General features: G+C 42.8%; 1 protein-coding gene across 14 annotated transcripts in view; it reads left to right on the plus strand.

Moving 5' to 3' along the window:
* Positions 1-19,279, plus strand: part of Dst (dystonin) — a 456,427-nt gene that overhangs the window by 44,805 nt on the left and 392,343 nt on the right. For all 14 annotated transcript variants that reach the window (XM_087204914.1, XM_087204925.1, XM_087204898.1 and 11 more), the window contains exon 3: positions 11,517-11,717. In XM_087204914.1, the coding sequence (XP_087061040.1) occupies positions 11,517-11,717 (201 nt within the window). The remainder of the gene's footprint in view (positions 1-11,516; positions 11,718-19,279) is intronic.

Below are 19,279 nucleotides of genomic sequence, written 5' to 3' on the forward strand. Positions count from 1 at the left end.
CTCCCTGCTTCTGTAACACAAAAGTAGCCCTGGATTATATGTAAATGAATGCTTCTGGCTGTGTTCCAGTGAAACTTTGCAAGAACAGACGGTGTGACAGATTTGGCCAGAGTTTCCTCACTTCTGTTGGAGACCCCAGGCCAGGTTGCCTGAGTTTCAAATCTAGAGCAGATTGCGTGGGACTTACTCATTATTGGAGAACCTTCTTGGTGTCTGTTTCCTATCTGTAAAATGGACATTAAAGTGGTATTCACTTCCTAGAAAAAGCACAAGAGTAATGTATGTGGTGCTTGTTGCTCAGAAGTGCTTAAGAACTAGAAATTGTTCTTGTTTATGAAACTGTAAAGAATTAGAGCTGACACAGTTAATAGCTGAGCTGTGCTGGAGAAGTGCTAGATAAGTGGTACTCAGATTATGTTTGCTGTATATTAAGCTGTGTAAGTGGAATTCTTTTTGTCTTAGTTTTGTTTGAGGCCCTAGGAGGAGTTGTCAGAAAAGCTCACATTACTGGAGAGGAATTAGACCCCCATGTTGGACTTGCTCCGGATGTGGCTATGAAATCCATATTTGCAAACAGCTCAGTGGCTGCAGAATCGACTGTGGTGCTTTTGCTCATTCATATCATTTTCTAGACATGTGGCCTCACGAATTTTTTAGCTTTCTTTGCAGTTAGGTGATAGCCATGTAACCAAGGTCTAGTTAGTGAATTGTAAGGGGGGACCCATGCTGTTTATAGGCATTCCCCTTGAGCCATCCACACATAATCCTGGGCTCTTTCTCCACAAACCAGCAAGGTAGAGAGAGGACACTGAGGACCTAGAAAGTTTCTAATTTAATTTAAATTAATTAAAATTTAAATGAAAAAAGCTGCATGTGGCTAGTAGCTACCCTACTGAACAGGTCAGGGTTAGAGATTAGAAAATTACTTATGCTGCAATTGAGTCCCAACCCAAGCCTTCTTAAGTCTAATGAGAACAATCATTTTTTAAAATTTGTTAAGTTTTTGGTACATTTTAGATATACAATATGATGACATTCGTCATTGGGAATTTGTACCTGTGCATGATGTATTTTGGTTTTTATTTTTTCCCTATTCCCCTGCCCTCCCTTCAACTCCTTCACCTCTCCCCATTTACAAAGACTTTGTTTCTGTTTTTTTCTTTCCTTCTTTTTTTTTTTTTTAATTTTGATATTTCATTCGGCATGGGTTTTTTTTTTTTTTTTTTCTGGTACCAGGGATCAAACTCAGGACTTCGTGCTTGCGAGGCAGGTGCAGTGCCACTGAGCTAAATCCCCAGCCTGGTTTTTTCCTTTCTAATGAAAACAATCTTCAGAGGACCAATAGGGGGTATGTTTATGTCCACGGAGTCTGTGTGGCAAAGAGACCATGGCTGGCCAGCTGTGGTAACTGAACAGTGACATGAGAAGTGACTACATTGGGAAAGATCTGCTCTCCTGGAATTTGTGGGGGCAGAGGATGCACGAGGATTTCTTGCATATATGTTGAAAGAGTTTGGAGTCGTTTAAAACCCTGTCTGAGAGGAAACCAGCAGGGTTGATATGACCTCATTGGAATGGTACTATTTTGTGACTAGAAGTGGTTAGAAGACTTTTTAATTATCTGAGAATGACTGGAAAAACTATAGATCTACACAAAATTTTATGTAGGGTTGGGAAAAAATTAAACCCTCATTGTGGATTTGAAAGATCAACTAGATGGGAGAATGTAGTCATTTTCTGAGTGTACCCTGTGATCCCTGCTTCAGCTAATCTAACATTTATAGTTAAAAACAGTTAAGCTCTTTAAAGGAGAAGATGCTATACCTGCATTAGTTTGAAACTGAATCTCCTTTTATTCTTTTCCCCACCCCAACCATGGAGACTGTGTTTTGTGTCTTAGGTTCATTTGAGGGCAGACTAAGGGAATGTTATATTTTAGGGCACGTTGTATGTATAACTGAATGGAAATCTAAGGAAAAGATGCATACTAGGGTCTCACAGAGGTAAGAGTTGGACACTGGTTGTAGATTTTGGGCCTCTACTGGCTGTTGCTCTTCCTGTCATTTGCTTCCCTATGGTTTCTGTACCTGGATCCTCTCCACGTATACCAGGGCTACACAGCTTCCATCCAATCATGCATCATTGTTATCCTTTAGCCAACTTTTTTTTTTTTTTCTGGTACCAGGGATTGAACTCAGGACCTTGTGCTTGTGAATCAGGCAGCGGAACCACAGAGGTAAATCCCTGGCTCCATTGTTATCCTTTAGAAGTGGCTCAATAATCAAAGGTATTCCAGGTCCTTCTTGCCTTGAACAAGGAATTGGAGGAGACTAAGCCAAAAAAGCTGCCAAAAAGTTTATTTGAAAAGTGAGGGGTGAATGGGTATGGGAGAAACCAGTGGAGAGTGAACTTGGACTAAACAAGAGAAAAAGAAGGTAAAAGCAAAAATAAAAGCACGTGCTGCACCTAAGAAATGGGGGCAGGCTGTCGTGGGAATTCATGATGCCAGCTCCCGTGGTGTCTGTTCTTCTTTTTTGCTGTCCACATCTTGTGGGAGGTCGCGGAGAAGGTCTGCATATGACTCCTGGCTGTGCCCAGGATCTTCTGTGATTGACAGGCTCTGCTCTTTTCCCCAGACAGCTTTGCCACACCCTATTTCCTCTGTCATTGTTGTCACTCAGAGCTTGGTCTGCAGGCCTGGAGCGTTGGAGTCCAGGAGAACTTGTTAGAAATGAAGAATCTCAGCCCTGCCTCATACTCATTGCATCAGAAGCTACATTTTTTAAAGATCTGTAGGTGGCATATATATATATATGAAGGTTTAGTTTTCTCCCAACTCTGCATAAAATTTTGTGTAGATCCTATAATTTTTCTGGTCATTCTCAGATAATTAAAAAGTCCTCTAACCACTTCTAGTCACAAAACAGTACCATTCCAATGAGATCACATCATTCATATATATATAATATATATATTATATATATTATAATATATATATAAAATTTGAAAAGCTCTGATCTCTAGAATTCCTCCCTCCCTCTCTATCTTTCTCTTTATAGCTACTGTGCCAAGTGGCCCAGGTGCCAAGATCCAACTACGGTGACTGCAGGGTAGGATACCATGGTAGTAGGGACTTGAGTAGGGCATTATGTCCAAGGAGGGAGTGATTGACATCACTAAGAGATCTAAAAGATTTCCATTTATGAATTGCATTTGCAGTTTTTTAAAAAAAATCAAGGCTCGGGCCAGGGATTTAGCTCAGGGGTGCCACTGCCTGCCTCACAAGCTCAAGGTCCTGAGTTTGATCTCCAGTACCAAAAAAAAAATACAGTTTTGGGGATTTAGCTTAGTGGTTCTGCTGCCTGCCTCACAAGTGCAAGGTCCTGAGTTTGATCCTAGGTAACAAAAAAAAAAATCAAGGCTCTGGTTGCCAAGCTTCTGATCTGATCAGTGGAACAAAGCAGCAGTTGATATACTATTAGTCAATAAAAAAGAAATACTGTGTTGCTAACCTGTGAAACCTTATTATCATATACAGTTCCTTAGACTTTTCCAAAATAGATTTTTTGCTGTCATCATACCACTGGGAACCTCTAGGAATGAGCTATACTAAGAATGATTAATTATTAGAAAAAACAATAAAAAGGTAATTTTATCCTGTTACCTCCTATTTGCCTGGGAATACATGCTGTCCGAAAACAGAAGGTAGTTCTAGATACTTTCTCATCTTTTTCTTCTGACAGAGTGGCATCCAGGACCAGTCTTTTTTTTTTTTTTTTGGTACCAGGGATCAAACTCGGGTCCTTGCACTTGCACAGCAGGCGGCGAAACCACTAAGCTAAATCCCCAGCCCCAGGACCAGTCTTTTAACGTGGGGTTTTTAAAACTGCAAAGAGCTAAATTACTCTCATTGTGAAGGTCTCCCTCATATGGCACAGTGGGATCCAGTGTTGCTGTGACCAACATCAACCCCACTGACTGCACAGTGGGGGTCAGAGCTGGAGGACTTGTTAGAAACGCAAAGCCTCAGCCTCATTCCAGGTTTAATTGAATCAGAAGCTTCAAGGGTGGGGCTCAGCAGTCTTTTTAAAAATTAAATCTATTTTAAATTGATACATAAAGACACAAAAACTGTGCATATTGGAGCTGGGTGTGGCTCAGTGGTAGAGTGCATCCTTAGCATGTGGAAGGCCATCCCACCCCCCTCAACAATTTGCACATATTAATGCAGTAACTTGGTGTTTTGATACATGTGTATGTTGCATTAACATATCTCCTCAAACGTTTGGCGTTTTGTTACGGTAAGAACATTCAGAATCCTGTCTAAAAGCCTTTTGAAATGTACAGTGCATTATTATCTATATCACCCAGCTGGACAGTACACCCCAGGACTTCCATTCCCGTTTCACTGTAACTGTAGTGCTCGCTGATCAATATTTTCCTCCCTCACTACTCTCTGTCCTCCATAGCCTCTGGTAACCACCATTCTGTTTTCAGCTCTGGTAAGATCAACTTTTTGGATACCTGTATGAGGGAGTGCACGTCTTCCTGTGCCTGTCTTGTTTCACTCCACATAATGATGTCCAGTTCTGTCCCTGTTGTTGCCCATGACAGGATGTCATTCTTAGTGCTGAATGGCACTCCACTGTGTATATACGTCGCATTTTCTCTATCCATTTATCCGTTGGTGGACACCTAGGTTGTTTCAGTCATTACCTGTTATGAATGTTACAGTAAACGGAGTGTGGTGTCATTTTGACAGATTGATTTATTTTCTTTTAGATGCACATACCCAGTGTAGTAGCATTTATAAACTATGTAATAGTTCTTCTATTTTTTAACTTCTCAAGGAGCCTCTATACTGTTTTCCATAGTGGCTTACTAATTTACATTTTGACCAACAGTGTACTGCGGTTTCTTTTTCTCCACATTCTTGCCAGCACTTACTTTCTGGTGATCCTTCTTCCTCATTCTTGCTCCCTCCTCCTCTTCTCCTTTCTTCTTTGTTTCTTCTTCAGTGCTGGGAATTGAAGCCAAGGCCTCATGCATGCTGAGCAAGCGCTATATCACTGAGCTACATCCCCAGCCCTGGTCATTTCACCATAGTCATTCTTGGGATGGTGAGGTAAGCAGTCTGGGTTCTACTGAGCCTTCCAGATGCTTCTGATGCATCATAAAGCTTCATAAAGCATGAGTCAAGGTCATGAAAACTCCTGAGGTGGCTTAACAGAAGTATATTTGTTGCTCATTTAGATACAAATGGGTAAACAGGAGGAGTGGCCTTTGTACATTTTTTCAGGGGCCCAGTCTGATGGTCCCAGGCATTGCCTGTGACTCTCGAGGTTGCTGTGAAAGTCTTCTCAGACAAAAGAGGAGAAGAGAGTGGAGAAGTGGCTGTGGGAAGTGTTATGTGCTAGGTTTAGAAGCAGCACACATTATTTATGTCCATGTTTCTTTGATTAGAACTCAGTCACATGGGTTTACCTAACTCCAAGGGAGCCTGGGAAATAGTGTATTGCTTGTGCCCCTAAAAAACAGGCAAATTCAGGGTTTTGTGAGCAGCTAGAAGTGTTTGTCAGAAACTCCTTATGGATTTTTTTTTGTACTGGTGATTGAACTCGGGACCTTGTGCTTGTGAGGCAGGCGGCAGAACCCCTGAGCTAAATCTTCAGCCCTTTGTGGAATTTTTTGAGATTTTCTGTATCCAACTCCTTTGGCAGAATGATGAAGCCCATGGACTCATCCTATAAAATAAAATACGTAGAATTATAAAGGAAACCATAATATACTGAAATTAATTATAAATTATTAAAACCATTTTAACAGAGCGATATGTGTACTTTCTTGATGCATTAAACAAGAAGAGCTAGTGGAAGATTTACTAACTACTGTGATCTTGAAATAATGAGTATAAATGTTATTTCAAGATGTCTGCAGCCAGTACAATTTAATATTTAAATACTGTGATTACTTTTGCTGGCAAAAGTATTTTGTCACAAATACTGCTAATAATACCAGGCTTATAGCCTACATTCATAATTGAACTTAATGCTAAATTTCAATTAGAGGCCAGTGAAGATAAAGACATAGTTTTCCCCCACCCAAATCTGCCTCATCGTTCTTTTTTTTTTCTGGTACCGGGGATTGAACTCAGGACCTTGTGCTTGCCAGGCAGGCGGTGGCACCACTGAACTACGTCCCTGGCCCTTCTTTTTAACTTGATACATGGGTTCAAAGCACTTCTGATGGATACCTTATGTCTAGCCTGGGACGAGGACAGCCTCTGAGTTTTTATGGGGTATTATATGCTTTAGAAATGAGATTATTAAGCTCATAATATTTGTATATGGTAGATTTATGCCTTGTATCCTTTGCATCTTAGTTTTTCAGATATAGCAGTAACAAAAGCAATTCTGTAGAAATGCCCAGTGGTACCTGTGTTGTTTCCATTTGTTTAGCTATTTCAGTACACTTGATGATAGTTCAGTCTTATATAACAGTAATTCTTACCTGAAAACATTTTTTGTCAATTTTTGTCTCATGTATCTACATTGTTTATAGAACTTTTCTCATTTTAATCAGCCCTGTGAATATATTACATAGACAGTTAGCAATGCAGTATTGTCACATCATCTCCGTGTGAGTGCTCAATGATGAAAGGCACTGGTTGGCATAGGATAAACCTTGGTCTTGGTCTGGCCTCTTCTGATTGCAGATTCTGCCCTTACTTATCCCTTAAAAGCCTCAGTTTGTTTGTCCTTAAAGTGGGTATATTATTAGGTGTAGGACCCCAGTGACACTCAAGAAATAAATGCTATTAATACTTGCTCCCTTTTTGTGCCAGTCTATACAACCAAACAGTCTGGTAAAGTCTTGAGTATTTATCCCTCAAGGAAAGTAGCTAACCATTTGAAAGGGTAACAGAAGGTATATGTAATAGGCAGTTTTTGTTTGCCTGCAACAGAATCTGATTTTGACTTAAAGCAAAAGAGGATCAATTACAAATATATGGTAGAACTATGAAAGTCTGACTATAACAGACAAAACTAGGCACCATCAAAGGGCCTTGGTGTCGCCACTGGAATGAATGAATTCCTGCTGATTTTTTCAGCCTCTACTTAATACTCAGAGTCCAGGCACAAAGACATTAATTCCTTGAGGGCTGGCCATATGCTTACTAATGACCCTTTTGAGTTATTAAGAGGCCAGATCTAGAGCCGTCTATGGAGCACCTTGGTTTAAATATATGTCAAGACATCACTCATCAACAAGACGTCATAGACATCATTTCATACCTATCAGGTTAGATATCATAAAAAAGTGGTGTCAAGGATATGGACAATTTGTACACTGTTGGTGGAAGTGTAAAATAGTGTAGCAACTATGGAAAAAAGTATAGAACAGGTGGTTCCTCAAAAAATTAAAAATAGAGTCACCGTATGATACTCAGTCCCATTTCTGGTATGTATCTAAAATCATTGAAATCAGAAGCTTGACATATGCTGTCTCATCTTTATTGCAGCATTCCTTACAATAGCTAAGATATGGAAACAACCTAATGTCAGTTAACAGTCAACTGGATAAAGAAAATGTAGTATATACATGCAATGGGATCTTACTAGCTTTAAAAAAGAAATCCTCCTGTATGCAGCACGGATGAACCTGGGGGACATTGTGCTAAATGAAGTGACCCATTCACAGAAAGACAGGTACTGCATGGTTCTACTGTATGAAGAGTCTGAAACAGTTTCATAGAGTCAGACAGTGGAATGGTGGTCACTAGGGACTGATGGGAGGTGGAAAGGGGGAATTGTTTATGCCAGATGCATACATTCTAGAGATCTTTTACAATTTTGTACCTATAGTTAATAATATTGTATTATGCGTGTAGATAATCTGAGGGAGTAGATCTTAAGTAGTGCTCACCCCCCCACCCCCCCAACACTATACATCTTGGTAAGTTATTATCCAGACAGTGCTGATAAATCAGGCTGGGATAAAAATGTGAGGAGTCTGAGAAATTCCCAAGTGTCCATGACCTAATGGTTGAAGGGTATGTTATCCCAATGAATAGAGAGAGAAATTTATTTAACACTATCAAATCTTGTCAACACCTGTGAGCGCTTATAGCACCACCTACTGTTTTAAAATAAAATTTCCTTGTGTTAAATGTGGCTTTTTTTTTTTTTTAAATTATTATAGCATTTAGAACAGATTAGTATCATAAACTAAAGGGCTGTAATTCTATGTAGTGATTCAGGGAAATTTTAAAAAGTGACTGTCCAACGATGACTGTATTGTTTATAGTATTTGTAATCATATCTCTGAACTGTTGATATGTAAATTGCTGCTTTAAGATCTAGAAAGTAGTAATAATGATGATAATTGGTTAATTACTCTTTATGTGCTATGTATTGTTCTAAGTGTTTAGTGCAGACTGTCTCATTTAAACACCACCATCATTCTGGGAAAAAGGTAGAGTATTACATGCTTTTGATAGACTAACACACTGGGGTACAAGGAAGTAACTAGCCGGGATCGCGTACCTGGTGAGTTGTAAGAGCTGGTAGTTGGGGCCAGTAGTGTGACCCTGGAGAGTAACACCTGGGGTTCTGTAGAGGAAGGAACTCTCCTGATGGCCTGTACCTCACAGTGCCTGTCAGCAAGGTACACCAGGTGATTCATTTTCCTCTTTATATCTAATTTTGTTCAAGAATATATTTATTCACACAAGAAATACACATAGCAATATGGCTAGCACGTATGTACTAAGTACTCCACATAAATCCATTCATTCATTCTTCTCAACAACCTTATGAAGTATTGTTTTAAAGTAACTATCCAAGAGCACACAATTAGAAATGATAGAGGCTGCACTATGCCCAGACTCTCTGGTTGCAAAGTCTGTGTACCACACTACAGTGCTTTTAAAGAGCTGTTTTGAAGTGGTACCAGTGAATTCGAATAGAACAGAAGTCACAGAGGTCTTCAGTGTGCAGATCTGGAAAGAAGCTAAAGTTTAGGAAAGATTGATTTGTTTCCCAGCTTTGGTATCATAAATAATTCTTCACTGACCATCTCCTGGACATTTTGGTGGAATTTTCCTAGGGTAGATATAGGGATATGGATTCTATGGGTTTCTGCTTTCCAGAATAGCTGTACTACATGTTTTAATCTTTTTTTCTTCATGCAGTTTTCCACACTAAATGTTCCTAGAATTTGTAGGCTGCTGGTAATGTGCAAATATTTGTAGACTATAATTTGTAATAATACAAATTAAGAAAAATTTGGACCCAAAAGAGGAGAACCTACATTCTTTCCAAAGAAATGTACTTGACTCACTCCACTACAGAAACTACTAACTACATTATCAAATGATTTGTTCTATCAGCACACACATTTGTGACTGGAATGAATGTGGGGCTATGGCAGCTGCTGCCTCCTAGTGGTTAGGCTGACTCTAGCTCACCCTCAGCTGTGCTAGTTTGAAGGAAGGGAAGGTGTGTGCGTGCTTGAGAGTGGCCAGTGTGGGTGTTAGTTCTGACGTGTCTGGTCCAGACTCTGGCCTAGAACATGGCTTTGCAGTTGGCTCCAGCTCCCTTTTTTCCTAATCCTCTTCTCTGGCAGCTGCTGTAGCACCTCCTGGCTGACATATGGGGATCTTTAGGGACTATGGAGCAGGCTAACGTGTTTGGAAATGGAGAGAAAGAGCCCAGCAGTGACCTCAGTTTTGTCATCTCTATTTTTGTTTCCTCCTTCCTGACTTCTGTTCCCCTCAGAGCTACTTTTGACTCTGTGGGTTGCCCTCTACTGTTTCCCTCCCCTTTTCATACCCTTCAGCCTGTGTGCCAGGTCTCCTCAGTGAGGCGCGAGCCCAGGGTCAGGTCCCAATCAGGGAAAAACCCTGCACACAGTAATCTTCAGTGTCTCACAGAATCTGCTCAGGCCTCTTCTCATGCTGCTTTTCCCTCTGAAATGCTCACTCCCCTTTCTTTGTGCTCTTCCTGCAACCTTTAGAACTTTTTACACTTCTTTTAAAATTCAGAAGACCTACGAACTCAAGCCCTTTCTGGAGCATTTATTGCCCCCTTAATTTTCACTATCGTTGTTTGTACTCTCGTCCTGGTACATCAGCAAGTAGTGTTTCTTGTTGCTGTATAAATATTCCATCCATCTATCTGTTATCTCATTCATTCCTTAAATGTTGTTCCCTTTTCCTGGAACATTAATTCTGTTCATTCTTCCAATGCCACCCACTCAACGAATCCCAGTATAGGCTCTTCTTGCCTCTGTTCATTGTTTCCTTCTCTGAGACCTGGTAGCGTTGAGTCCTGAGCTGTCCACTCTCACCCCTAATTTCACATTCCCATGTGTTTGTGAACTTGGTGTTAAACTTTTCGCCCCCAATAAATTGTAAGCTACACAAGGACAGAGGTTATCCAAAACTGTTTGCTGAACTTGTTACCATTGTCTAATGAGTTGTCCTTCCTCAGAAGGGAAATGTGAAGCACTTGGTGTTTTTTTCCCCCCACGTATACTGTGCTTGGAATTTTACATGTATTAACTAATTTAAACTTAAAAGCCTAGTGAGTAGAAGGTTGATTTTTTTTTTTTTTTTTTTTTTTTTTGGTACCAGGGATCAAACTCGGGTCCTTGCGCTTGTGCAGCAGGAGGCGAAACCACTGAGCTAAATCCCTGGCCCTAGAAGGTTGATTTTATAGGTGTTCTAACCTGTAGGACTCAGAAATGTTTAACAAATTGTATAGCGCTAGCTCCCAAGTCAGCATTTGGACCCAAACCTATCTGGTTCACAGCCTGTGCCCTGTGGTCCACCACCTGGCCTCCATTTGGGTTGTGCCTCTTCCCTTAATGGTGTTTTATCTTATACTTTATATCTCTGCTTTCCTTCTCTCAAAAAGAGTCAGCTTCTGGGAATATCGAGTGGAACTTTACCCTGGAATGATTGTTCTGCTCCTCAGTCCTCCCTTCTTTCCACACTGCCTACTTGATACTCAAGCAAAGCAGGGTGCCCACCTTTCTTCTTTTTCACTGTATTAAGGCCCTACTTACTTTTCTTCCTTCCTTTTTCTCTCTCTCTTGCAGTACTTGAGATTTAAACCAAGCTGTCACACTGAGCTACATCCATAGCCCTCTTTACTTTAAAATTTTTTTTAAAATTTTGAAACAAGTTGTCACTAGGTGGCTAGCTTGCCCACGTTGGGCTCAAATTTGGAATTCTCCTGCCTCAGCCTCCTAGAGTGCCTAGTTTAGAACGTGTCATTTTACTGGCTAAGGACATTTTTTTAATGTAGAAAAACTTGGAGCCCTGAAGTCCTGAGGTGCTTTACAGAGTGCTTGTGAACAAATCTTGCATGTGTGCACTGGGTGTCCTACATGCTCCCTTTGTGGATATAAATGATCTTATTGAGCACAGTGACTTTAGGTAGCTAGCTAGAGTCAGAGACATCCAGACTGACTCTGTACAAATCTGGATTTATTCTGTGTTTCCACCACAGGGATTCAGAGCCAGCCCTCGGCATATCAGAAGACGAGTTTTAGCGGCTACAGCTGCCCGCCTGGAAGAGGTGAAGCCCACAGAGGAGGCTTGTCACCAGAGTGAGCAGGAAGCTTCCGCCAGGAAGCGGAAGATCAAGAAGAACAGCCGCGTCCAGCCTGAGTTTTATCACTCTGTTCAAGGATCTTCGGCCAGGAGCCCTGTAAGTAGAGAGGAGGTGTCTTTTGTTAGATGTTACACACATTGTCAAGTGGTATGGTCGTTGTATTGGCTCAGAAAGTTTTTCAGATGAAATTACCTTAATTGCTGGGGATGTGGCTCAGTGGTAAGAGCCCTTGCCTAGCATGTGCGAGGCCCTGAGTTTGATCCCCAGTACTGCAAAAAGAAAGAAAAATGAGACACCTAAGTTACCCTGTTGTTATCCCAGCATGGCTCCTGCGCATGTGAGGCAGCAGGTGGGCTCCTGGAAGGTGCCAGGGGTGTCAGAGTTGGGCACTGTCAGCAAATCTATATAAAAACTGGTGAGTTCCCAGCGCCTGGAGCTGGGATCGAGAAAGAGGCTCAGGGCCATAGCATCAGCAAGCTGGTGTGCAGCAGTGACAAGATCAGTGATGCAGCAACAGAGCTGACAAGGGTCAGGATGGGAGAAGCAGTGAGGGGACATGGGGCTGGGGTTTGTGCTTGTGGCTGAACCCCTCTGGAAGGCTCTTGGAGGCCTGCACTTCCCCTTGCAGCTATCCCAGGGGACTCTGGATGGCTCTCAGGTGTGACTTGCAGGTTGTCTAGGCAGCGACATTGTCTCTCCTAGCCAGGTGCCTGGGTCTCGGTTGGCTGTGGTGTTGCCTTTCCTGAGAAACCTGGTGCTCACTCAGGAGCTGCTCTCCACCCCCTGCTCCCTTCTTAAGCACATTGTCCTGTGTGTGCTGGTTTTTTTTGGAGGGGAGGCTCTGGCACATGGACTTATTAACCAAGGTTGTGATAGTTAAGGACTTAAGATTTATAAAATTCCATTGTAAAACTTAAAAAAGTGTTTCATGACTGCAATAATTTTACATTTGCTTTAGTCTGAAAAAAGGTATCTGTGTGATTCCTTACTGTGTGGGGAGCCTGTTACTGTCATTTCTTGTTTAGAATTTTCTCCCAGTGCTGGGGCTTATACCCAGGGCCTTGCACGTACTAGGAAAGCACAGTACCACTGAGCTACATCTGTAGCATACTGTTGTTTCTTGTGCCAGTTAGGGGAGCCATCAAGAATTAACTTGATAAAGAGTTTTTGTAAATTATTAAAACAGAGCTGCTCTTCTGTAGGGGTAAGTGTTTTTCAGGCACACGTGGAGATTGTTGGAAGGCCAGGAGAATGATAAACTCAGGGACCAGGCAATAGCAATGGCATGGCACTGAATCCCCTCATGGAAAAGGTTGTATTTATCACTCACCACTTGTAACATGAGTGTAGTAATGTGTTGCTTGGTGATGTGTTCTGAGGAATGTGTTGTTAGGTGGTTTCATGTTGTGCAAATGTACTTACACAAGCCACATGGTATAGCAACTACACCCAAGCTCTGTAGTTATATTTATATATATATGTATATATGCATGTTTATATTTCTTGCTCCCTCAAATCAGGCATGAGAGAAAATGGTGAAATCAAGAGACCTAGTAAACATGATGAGTACAAGGCTCCTGCTGGGGCATAGCACAGCAGATTGTTTTTACTTGTTAAAAAAATAAGTGGAAAGAGTATGCTCCAAAATATCAATAAAAAGTGTAGCATAGGCAAAGTAAAAAGAATTAAGATGTATTATGTACATTTACCAGCTCCCCAAGGAGAATGTGATCATTATGTGCTGCAAACATATACCAATAAAAATAAAACAAGAGAACCAAAACAATGTTTTGTCTCATCCAAAAAGTAAGTGAACACATAAATCAATAACTAAGTCATTTATTACCAGTTTTGAGTGTTGGGGGCGCCATGTGTAATTGCTCAGCACTGCTCTTTTGTGTGACCAGCCGTGGGGCAGTTTGGCTATGCCAGCACCGCCGCGGCAGCAGGGAGAGTGCATTGCTCAGGATGGCTCAGGCCTGCGCTGTCATGAGGGGAGGGGAAGATTTCAGCTCCATTACAGTCTCATGGGCACCCTGAGGGCAGCCTGCCAGGGACCCAGACACTGCTGTGTGGCCTGAGACTGTGTGTTTAGAGACGAAGAGTCTTTTGGGGTTTTCATGGTTTAAGCAGAATTTTGTATCTGCACAGAGAAATAAGAAGTGGAAAACTTACTCAACAAATATATGCTTTTTATACAGGAAATAAGGGTTACACCGATATATAACAGTTATTGAGGGTTTAGTATGTGACAGGCATTGTTTTGTGTAACTCACTTCATTCTGTGGGGTAGATGTTGTTATTATTGCCATTTCATAGATCATGAAACTGAGGTCCAGAAAGGTCAATAACTTGCCAGAGTGACCTGTTATTTGGGACAGAATTTAGAATTTGGATCTAGGCAGCCTGCCTCCAAATGGCAAGCAGTCACCTCTGCACTGTTACTTTCCCATGGTACCTGGTTGTAGATGCTCAAAGCTGAGTCAGCTGGTAGATACGCAAACAAGTAGGTAGGGTGCATGTTTTGTGCTATGAGAGTACTGTTGTGGAGTTATACATACAAGAGAAGCACCATGGATGGCTAAAATACTTACAGGTGAGCAGACACTTGAGGTGAGTCCTGAAAGATGCATGCAGTGGTGGAATCCCAGCTACTTGGAAGGCTGAGGCAGGAGGATTGCAAGTGCAAGACCAGCCTCGGCAACTTGGCAAGACCCTGTCTGCCTCCAAATAAAGTAGAAAAGGTTGGGGGTTTAGCTCAGTCTTAGAGCACCTCCCCAGCAATGAGTGAGGCCTTGGGTTCCCTCGCCAGCAGTACCGAGGAAAGTGAAAACAGGTATCTCATATAACACTCACAGAAGCCCAGAGGCTGGAAGGGCCAGGCATCCTCAGTACGAAGTGTGAGGTGCTTTGTGTTAGGTAGGGCAGGGAGGCTGTGTGCTGTGAGTGAACTCGTATATTAAGTTCGGTATTGAGCTTGTCTCCTGTGATGGGGGTCGGGTGAAGATAGAGAGTAGGTTATTTTTCTCTTGCTTGGACTCTTGCCAGTTCTTTGGTTAAACCTCCCCATGTGAGACAGGATAGAGAGGGATGTGATTATCATCAAAGCATAGAAACCCTCAGCCATCATTACTCTCCTGCCTGAGCCCTCTGCCTGACTGCCTGATTAGTAAGACACTTTCTCCTGCTTGGGGACTTTGAACCTGCTGCTGCTTGTCCTTGTCCTCACTCTCTTACCCAGTGAACTCCAGTTTACCTTTTAGGAATGACTTGTGATCCCTGCTGCCCTCCTTTCTAATCCTCAGCACTTTGCCCAGACTCAGACCCTGCAGGTATTGCAGTGAAAAGCAGCACTGCAGGGAGACCCATGTGATTCAAATCCCATTCTGTAGCTGCAGGAACAGTTGGCACACTCAGTGGGTTTAATTGAAGACAGTTTTATGAGCGGACTTCTTTTTATTGTTTTGTTTTGTTTTGAGGCAAGGTCTTACTATGTAGCCCACACTGACCTCCATTCCCAGCAGTTTTGCTGCAGCCTCCTAAGTGCTGGGATTACAGGCACCATCATACCTGGCTTTATGAGGAGGCTCTTCGCAGAGCTGTGGGTATGGCTAAGATGCCTCACCTGCCTACAAGAGGAACCAGCCTGCCTATCACTCTTGGGCTTGAAGGGGCAGCAGAAGGCAGTGGTCTTACTGGACCTTGGGAGGAAGAGTGCAGCCATGGGAGAGCCCTGCCCCCAGCTGTGGCTGAGGAATGCAGCACCTCCTAGAACTCAGTAGGTCTGAAAGAGCAGCACTGCCCTTCTGGATCCCACCAGTGTCCCCCAGAGGCCTGACCTAACTGGAAGCCAGAAGGCAGAGGAGCTTGGATCATACAGACCATAGAGATCAGCCTCCAAGGGGAATAGCAAGGCTATGACAGGCCGAGTCTGAGAGGTGTCAGGGACAGCGGAGAATGGAAACATGGTATATGGTAGTCTTTGCTGAGTTGTTTCAACTCTCCAAGCCTTGATTTCCTTATTATGAAGTGATAGTAGCAATAGTTACTTTGCAGAGTTGTGAGGATGAACACAGGGAAAGAGATGGCATGGTGACCTGCTTAGAACAGACTCTGAGGCAAGCCAGGTACTCCATAGCAGGCCTGTAATCCCAGCACTTGGGGAGCTGAAACAGGAGGATCGAAAGTTCGAGTCCTGCCTAGGCAATTTAGTGAGACCTTGTCTCAAAAAAAAAAAAAAATTTAAAAGCTGGGGATGTAGCTCAGTGCAGAGGCCCTGGGTTCAAGCCCCAATACCACAGTCAGTCATTTAATGACTGAAAATAAAATAAATGAGAGACAATACATGGTATTTTCTTCCCTCCCTCTCTTTCATAGATCATGAGTTAGTTCTCTGAGGGCATACTGATAGTCCAACTCAGAGTATCTTTTGACACCTGGCATCTGGATGTGTTTTATTGAGTAAATGAAGGAATAATATTTATACATAAAGCATTGTTTAGGAAGTGAGCGGTGTAAGTACTAAGACCTGTGGGAATTCAGAGAATGGGTAGGGCTTCCCTTCTATGACAGATAGGTGGTTAGGGGATGCCTGCTGTATGGGAAAGTGAGGTTGAGTTGGCCTTTAATATGAGGTAGGAGTTGGCCAGGCAGCAGATGGTAGGTTTAAGAAGTGGAGAAGCAAAGATACAAGAACTATTTGAAGGTGAGAATGTATATGAGGAAAGCACAAAAGAAAGCTGGAAAAATAGATGGGTTCAGAACACATTCTAGACATCCACTGTTGTATGCTTTATTTTCTGTGCCTGTGCGGACACTGGAACAGTGAGTGTCGTGATGTTAGGAAAACGAAATGTGCACAGGGTGAATCAGGGAGCAGGGGTGGGGGTAGCTTGTAACCATGGCAGCAGTGGAGTCTGTGAGAGGTGAGGACCTGTCTTTGGACTCAAGACCTGGTTTCCTCTGATCCAAGGCCTAGACTGCTGGTGGGAAATTCCAGGAGGGCTTCTCCTCTGTCTCCTGGAAGAGCAGCTGGAAGGGAGGAAGTGAATAGTGGGAAGCAGTGGAGACCACTCAGGTGCTGGGGCAAAACAGCTTTCTGGGGACTGTTCTCCATTTCCTGGTCTGACTGCATTGGCTCTAGGTTGTTATGGAGACCAGAAATTGCCAGAGTCAGAGCAATGAGGCTGTGGGCTCCTGTGTCACATGCTTTCTGTGCAGTCTTCTGGAACCTTTTGGCCTCTGCAGATACTTCTGTTTTTATATCCTGTGTGGCCTTACTGGGACATTGTGTCATCTAATGGACATGGCCAGGTGCAGGCAGTGGTACCTGCTATAGCTGCCCTATTGAGCCTGTGCCAAGAGCCTATGGCTGTTGTGTAAGGCAGCTTTCTCTGCTTGTAGCTTGGAGATGAAATAAAAAAAAAAAATCAGTGCTGGGATTGAACCCAGGCTCTTGGGTGGTTCAGAATTATTTGAGTGACTTTATACAAAGCACTTCTAGTCTGAATAAGACATAGGCCTATGAGCAAGAACAAGAAAGACTGAAGCACAAGTAGCTGCAAAGGAGATGAATCAGAAAGCATGAGTGTGCAGTTTCAGCCACATATACTGGGGCCTGTCCCCGGGAGGAAAGAACGCCTGGCACCTCAGCCAACCCATCTATTCATTCTCAGTTCATGATTCATACTCAAATGTGTCGATAAGAATTTGTGACAGGTCAGTAATATAAAATTAATAATATATGTGTTTTTGTGTTACTCATTTGGAGAAGTAGATGCCTTTAAAGTTGATTAAACAAAAAAAAATGTAGTCTTATTTTTCTCTCAACAAATACATCTTGGGATTTGTACTGTATACTAAGATGGTAGAAGATGCTTGCTGGGAGATGGGCTCTGTGGCACCTGCCTGTAATCTCAGCACTCTGAGAAGCTGAGACAGGAAGATTACAAGATCCAGCCAACTTAGTAACTTAGAGACTCTTCTCAAAATAAAAAATAAAAAATGCTGGAGATGTATCTCTCTGCAGAGATTCTGGGGTCAGTCCCCAGTACTGAAAAGAAAGAAAGGAAAAAGAAAGACCCAGGTTGCCCTAAGGGCTATAGAGTCTTGACATGCATGTTTTGGTTTTGGACTTCTACTGCCATTAGACATCATCACCATTGCTCTTGTGTTTATTGCATGTTACCTCATTGGTAGTATAGGGGCATTGTTCTCTGTGCTCTTCTCTTTCCCCCTCATTTAATTTTCCCAGTGATTCTCTGGGGTAGGTACTCACTTTTTAGAGAAAGAAATTCATTATGGTCACAGAGCTGGTAGGTAAGGGAGCTAACAGTCAAACCCAGCTCTCTACTTGAGCAGTGTGAGTAGGGAATGGGAAATCCAGTGATCACCCTTTTAGAGGGTTACCCTTGTCAGCCCTCCTGAGATATTGCAGTCACTTGGAGTCCGTTTTCCTATGTTCACAGGTGGCAGCTATGGATGGATGAGATCTTCAGGTTTTACAGCTATCATGTCGATCAAAGCCTGCTTTAAGGCGGCATTGAAAGCCCTCCCTAAGCCCCAGACCTTACTTCTGCAGGCATCTTCCTGGCTTCCTCCTTCTGTGTCAAGGACCTGGGATGCCGCAGGAACCGTTTTGCCCAGCTGCCCACTCACACAAGCCTGTTGACATGTGGGACTCTCAGCCTGAGAAGCATTTGTGTTTGGAATTGGGGCTGAGGTACAAGGAGAGAAAAGCTGTAGAGCACAAGAAAATAATGAAGTGCACTGCTCTATTCCTGTTGCATTTCATGGACCCCAGTTTTTCTCACCCTAAGACAGCATTGCCTTCGTTCCCACACCTTGGAGTTTTGGGACCACGCTTGAGCTGAGAGAGAGGGCACTGCCCACGCTGCAGCTCCTTCTGTGGCTGACCAGGCCTTGGCCTGCAAGCTGCTGCCTTTAGTTTTGAGCTCCCACCACAAGTGAGTGATGGGAGTGTTGAGCTGACAGTTTACACCCAGGAGCTGAAGGACAGACGCCTTGTGTTCTGAAATGTGAGCCTGGGAAGAGCCAGGTTTGGGCTCTGGGGTGCAAATAAAAATTTCCATTCTGAATGTGTTAAGTTTGAAATACTGGTGAGATTTCCTAATATCTGGAAACATGGAAGACATGCATCTGGACTTTGGAGTCAGTAGTAAATCTAGTGAACTGGGTGAGGTGACCCAGGAAATGAGTATTGATAGAGAAAAGAAGAGAGCTGAAAATGAGCTGTTGGGGCCTTCATTGTTGAGAGTTTGGACAGAGGTTGTTGGATAAGTGTGGCCTAAAGGTGTTTCTGTTCTGTTCTTTTCTTTTAATTAATTAATTTTATGGTCCTGGGGATTGAACCCTAACAGTGATCTATAATTGGCCCTGGCACTGAGCTACATCCCCAGTCCATTTTTTTGGGGGGTGGGGTGGGGATCAAACTCAGGACCTCACGCTTGGCAGGCATGTGCTGTGCCACTGAGCTAAATCCTTGGCCCCCAGTCCATTTTTTTTTTTTTGAGACAGGGTCTCCCTAAGTTGCTGAGTAGCCTAGTCTGGGCTTGAACTTGTGATTCTCCTGCCTCAGCCTCCCAGTGTACTGGAATTACAGGCCAGCACCATCAGGCCAAGCTTCTATACGTATTTTA

This window comes from Heterocephalus glaber, unplaced genomic scaffold (assembly GCF_053883595.1).
Source record: "Heterocephalus glaber isolate CG9 unplaced genomic scaffold, H.glaber_assembly_v1.0 deba00000594, whole genome shotgun sequence".
NCBI lineage: Eukaryota > Metazoa > Chordata > Mammalia > Rodentia > Bathyergidae > Heterocephalus > Heterocephalus glaber.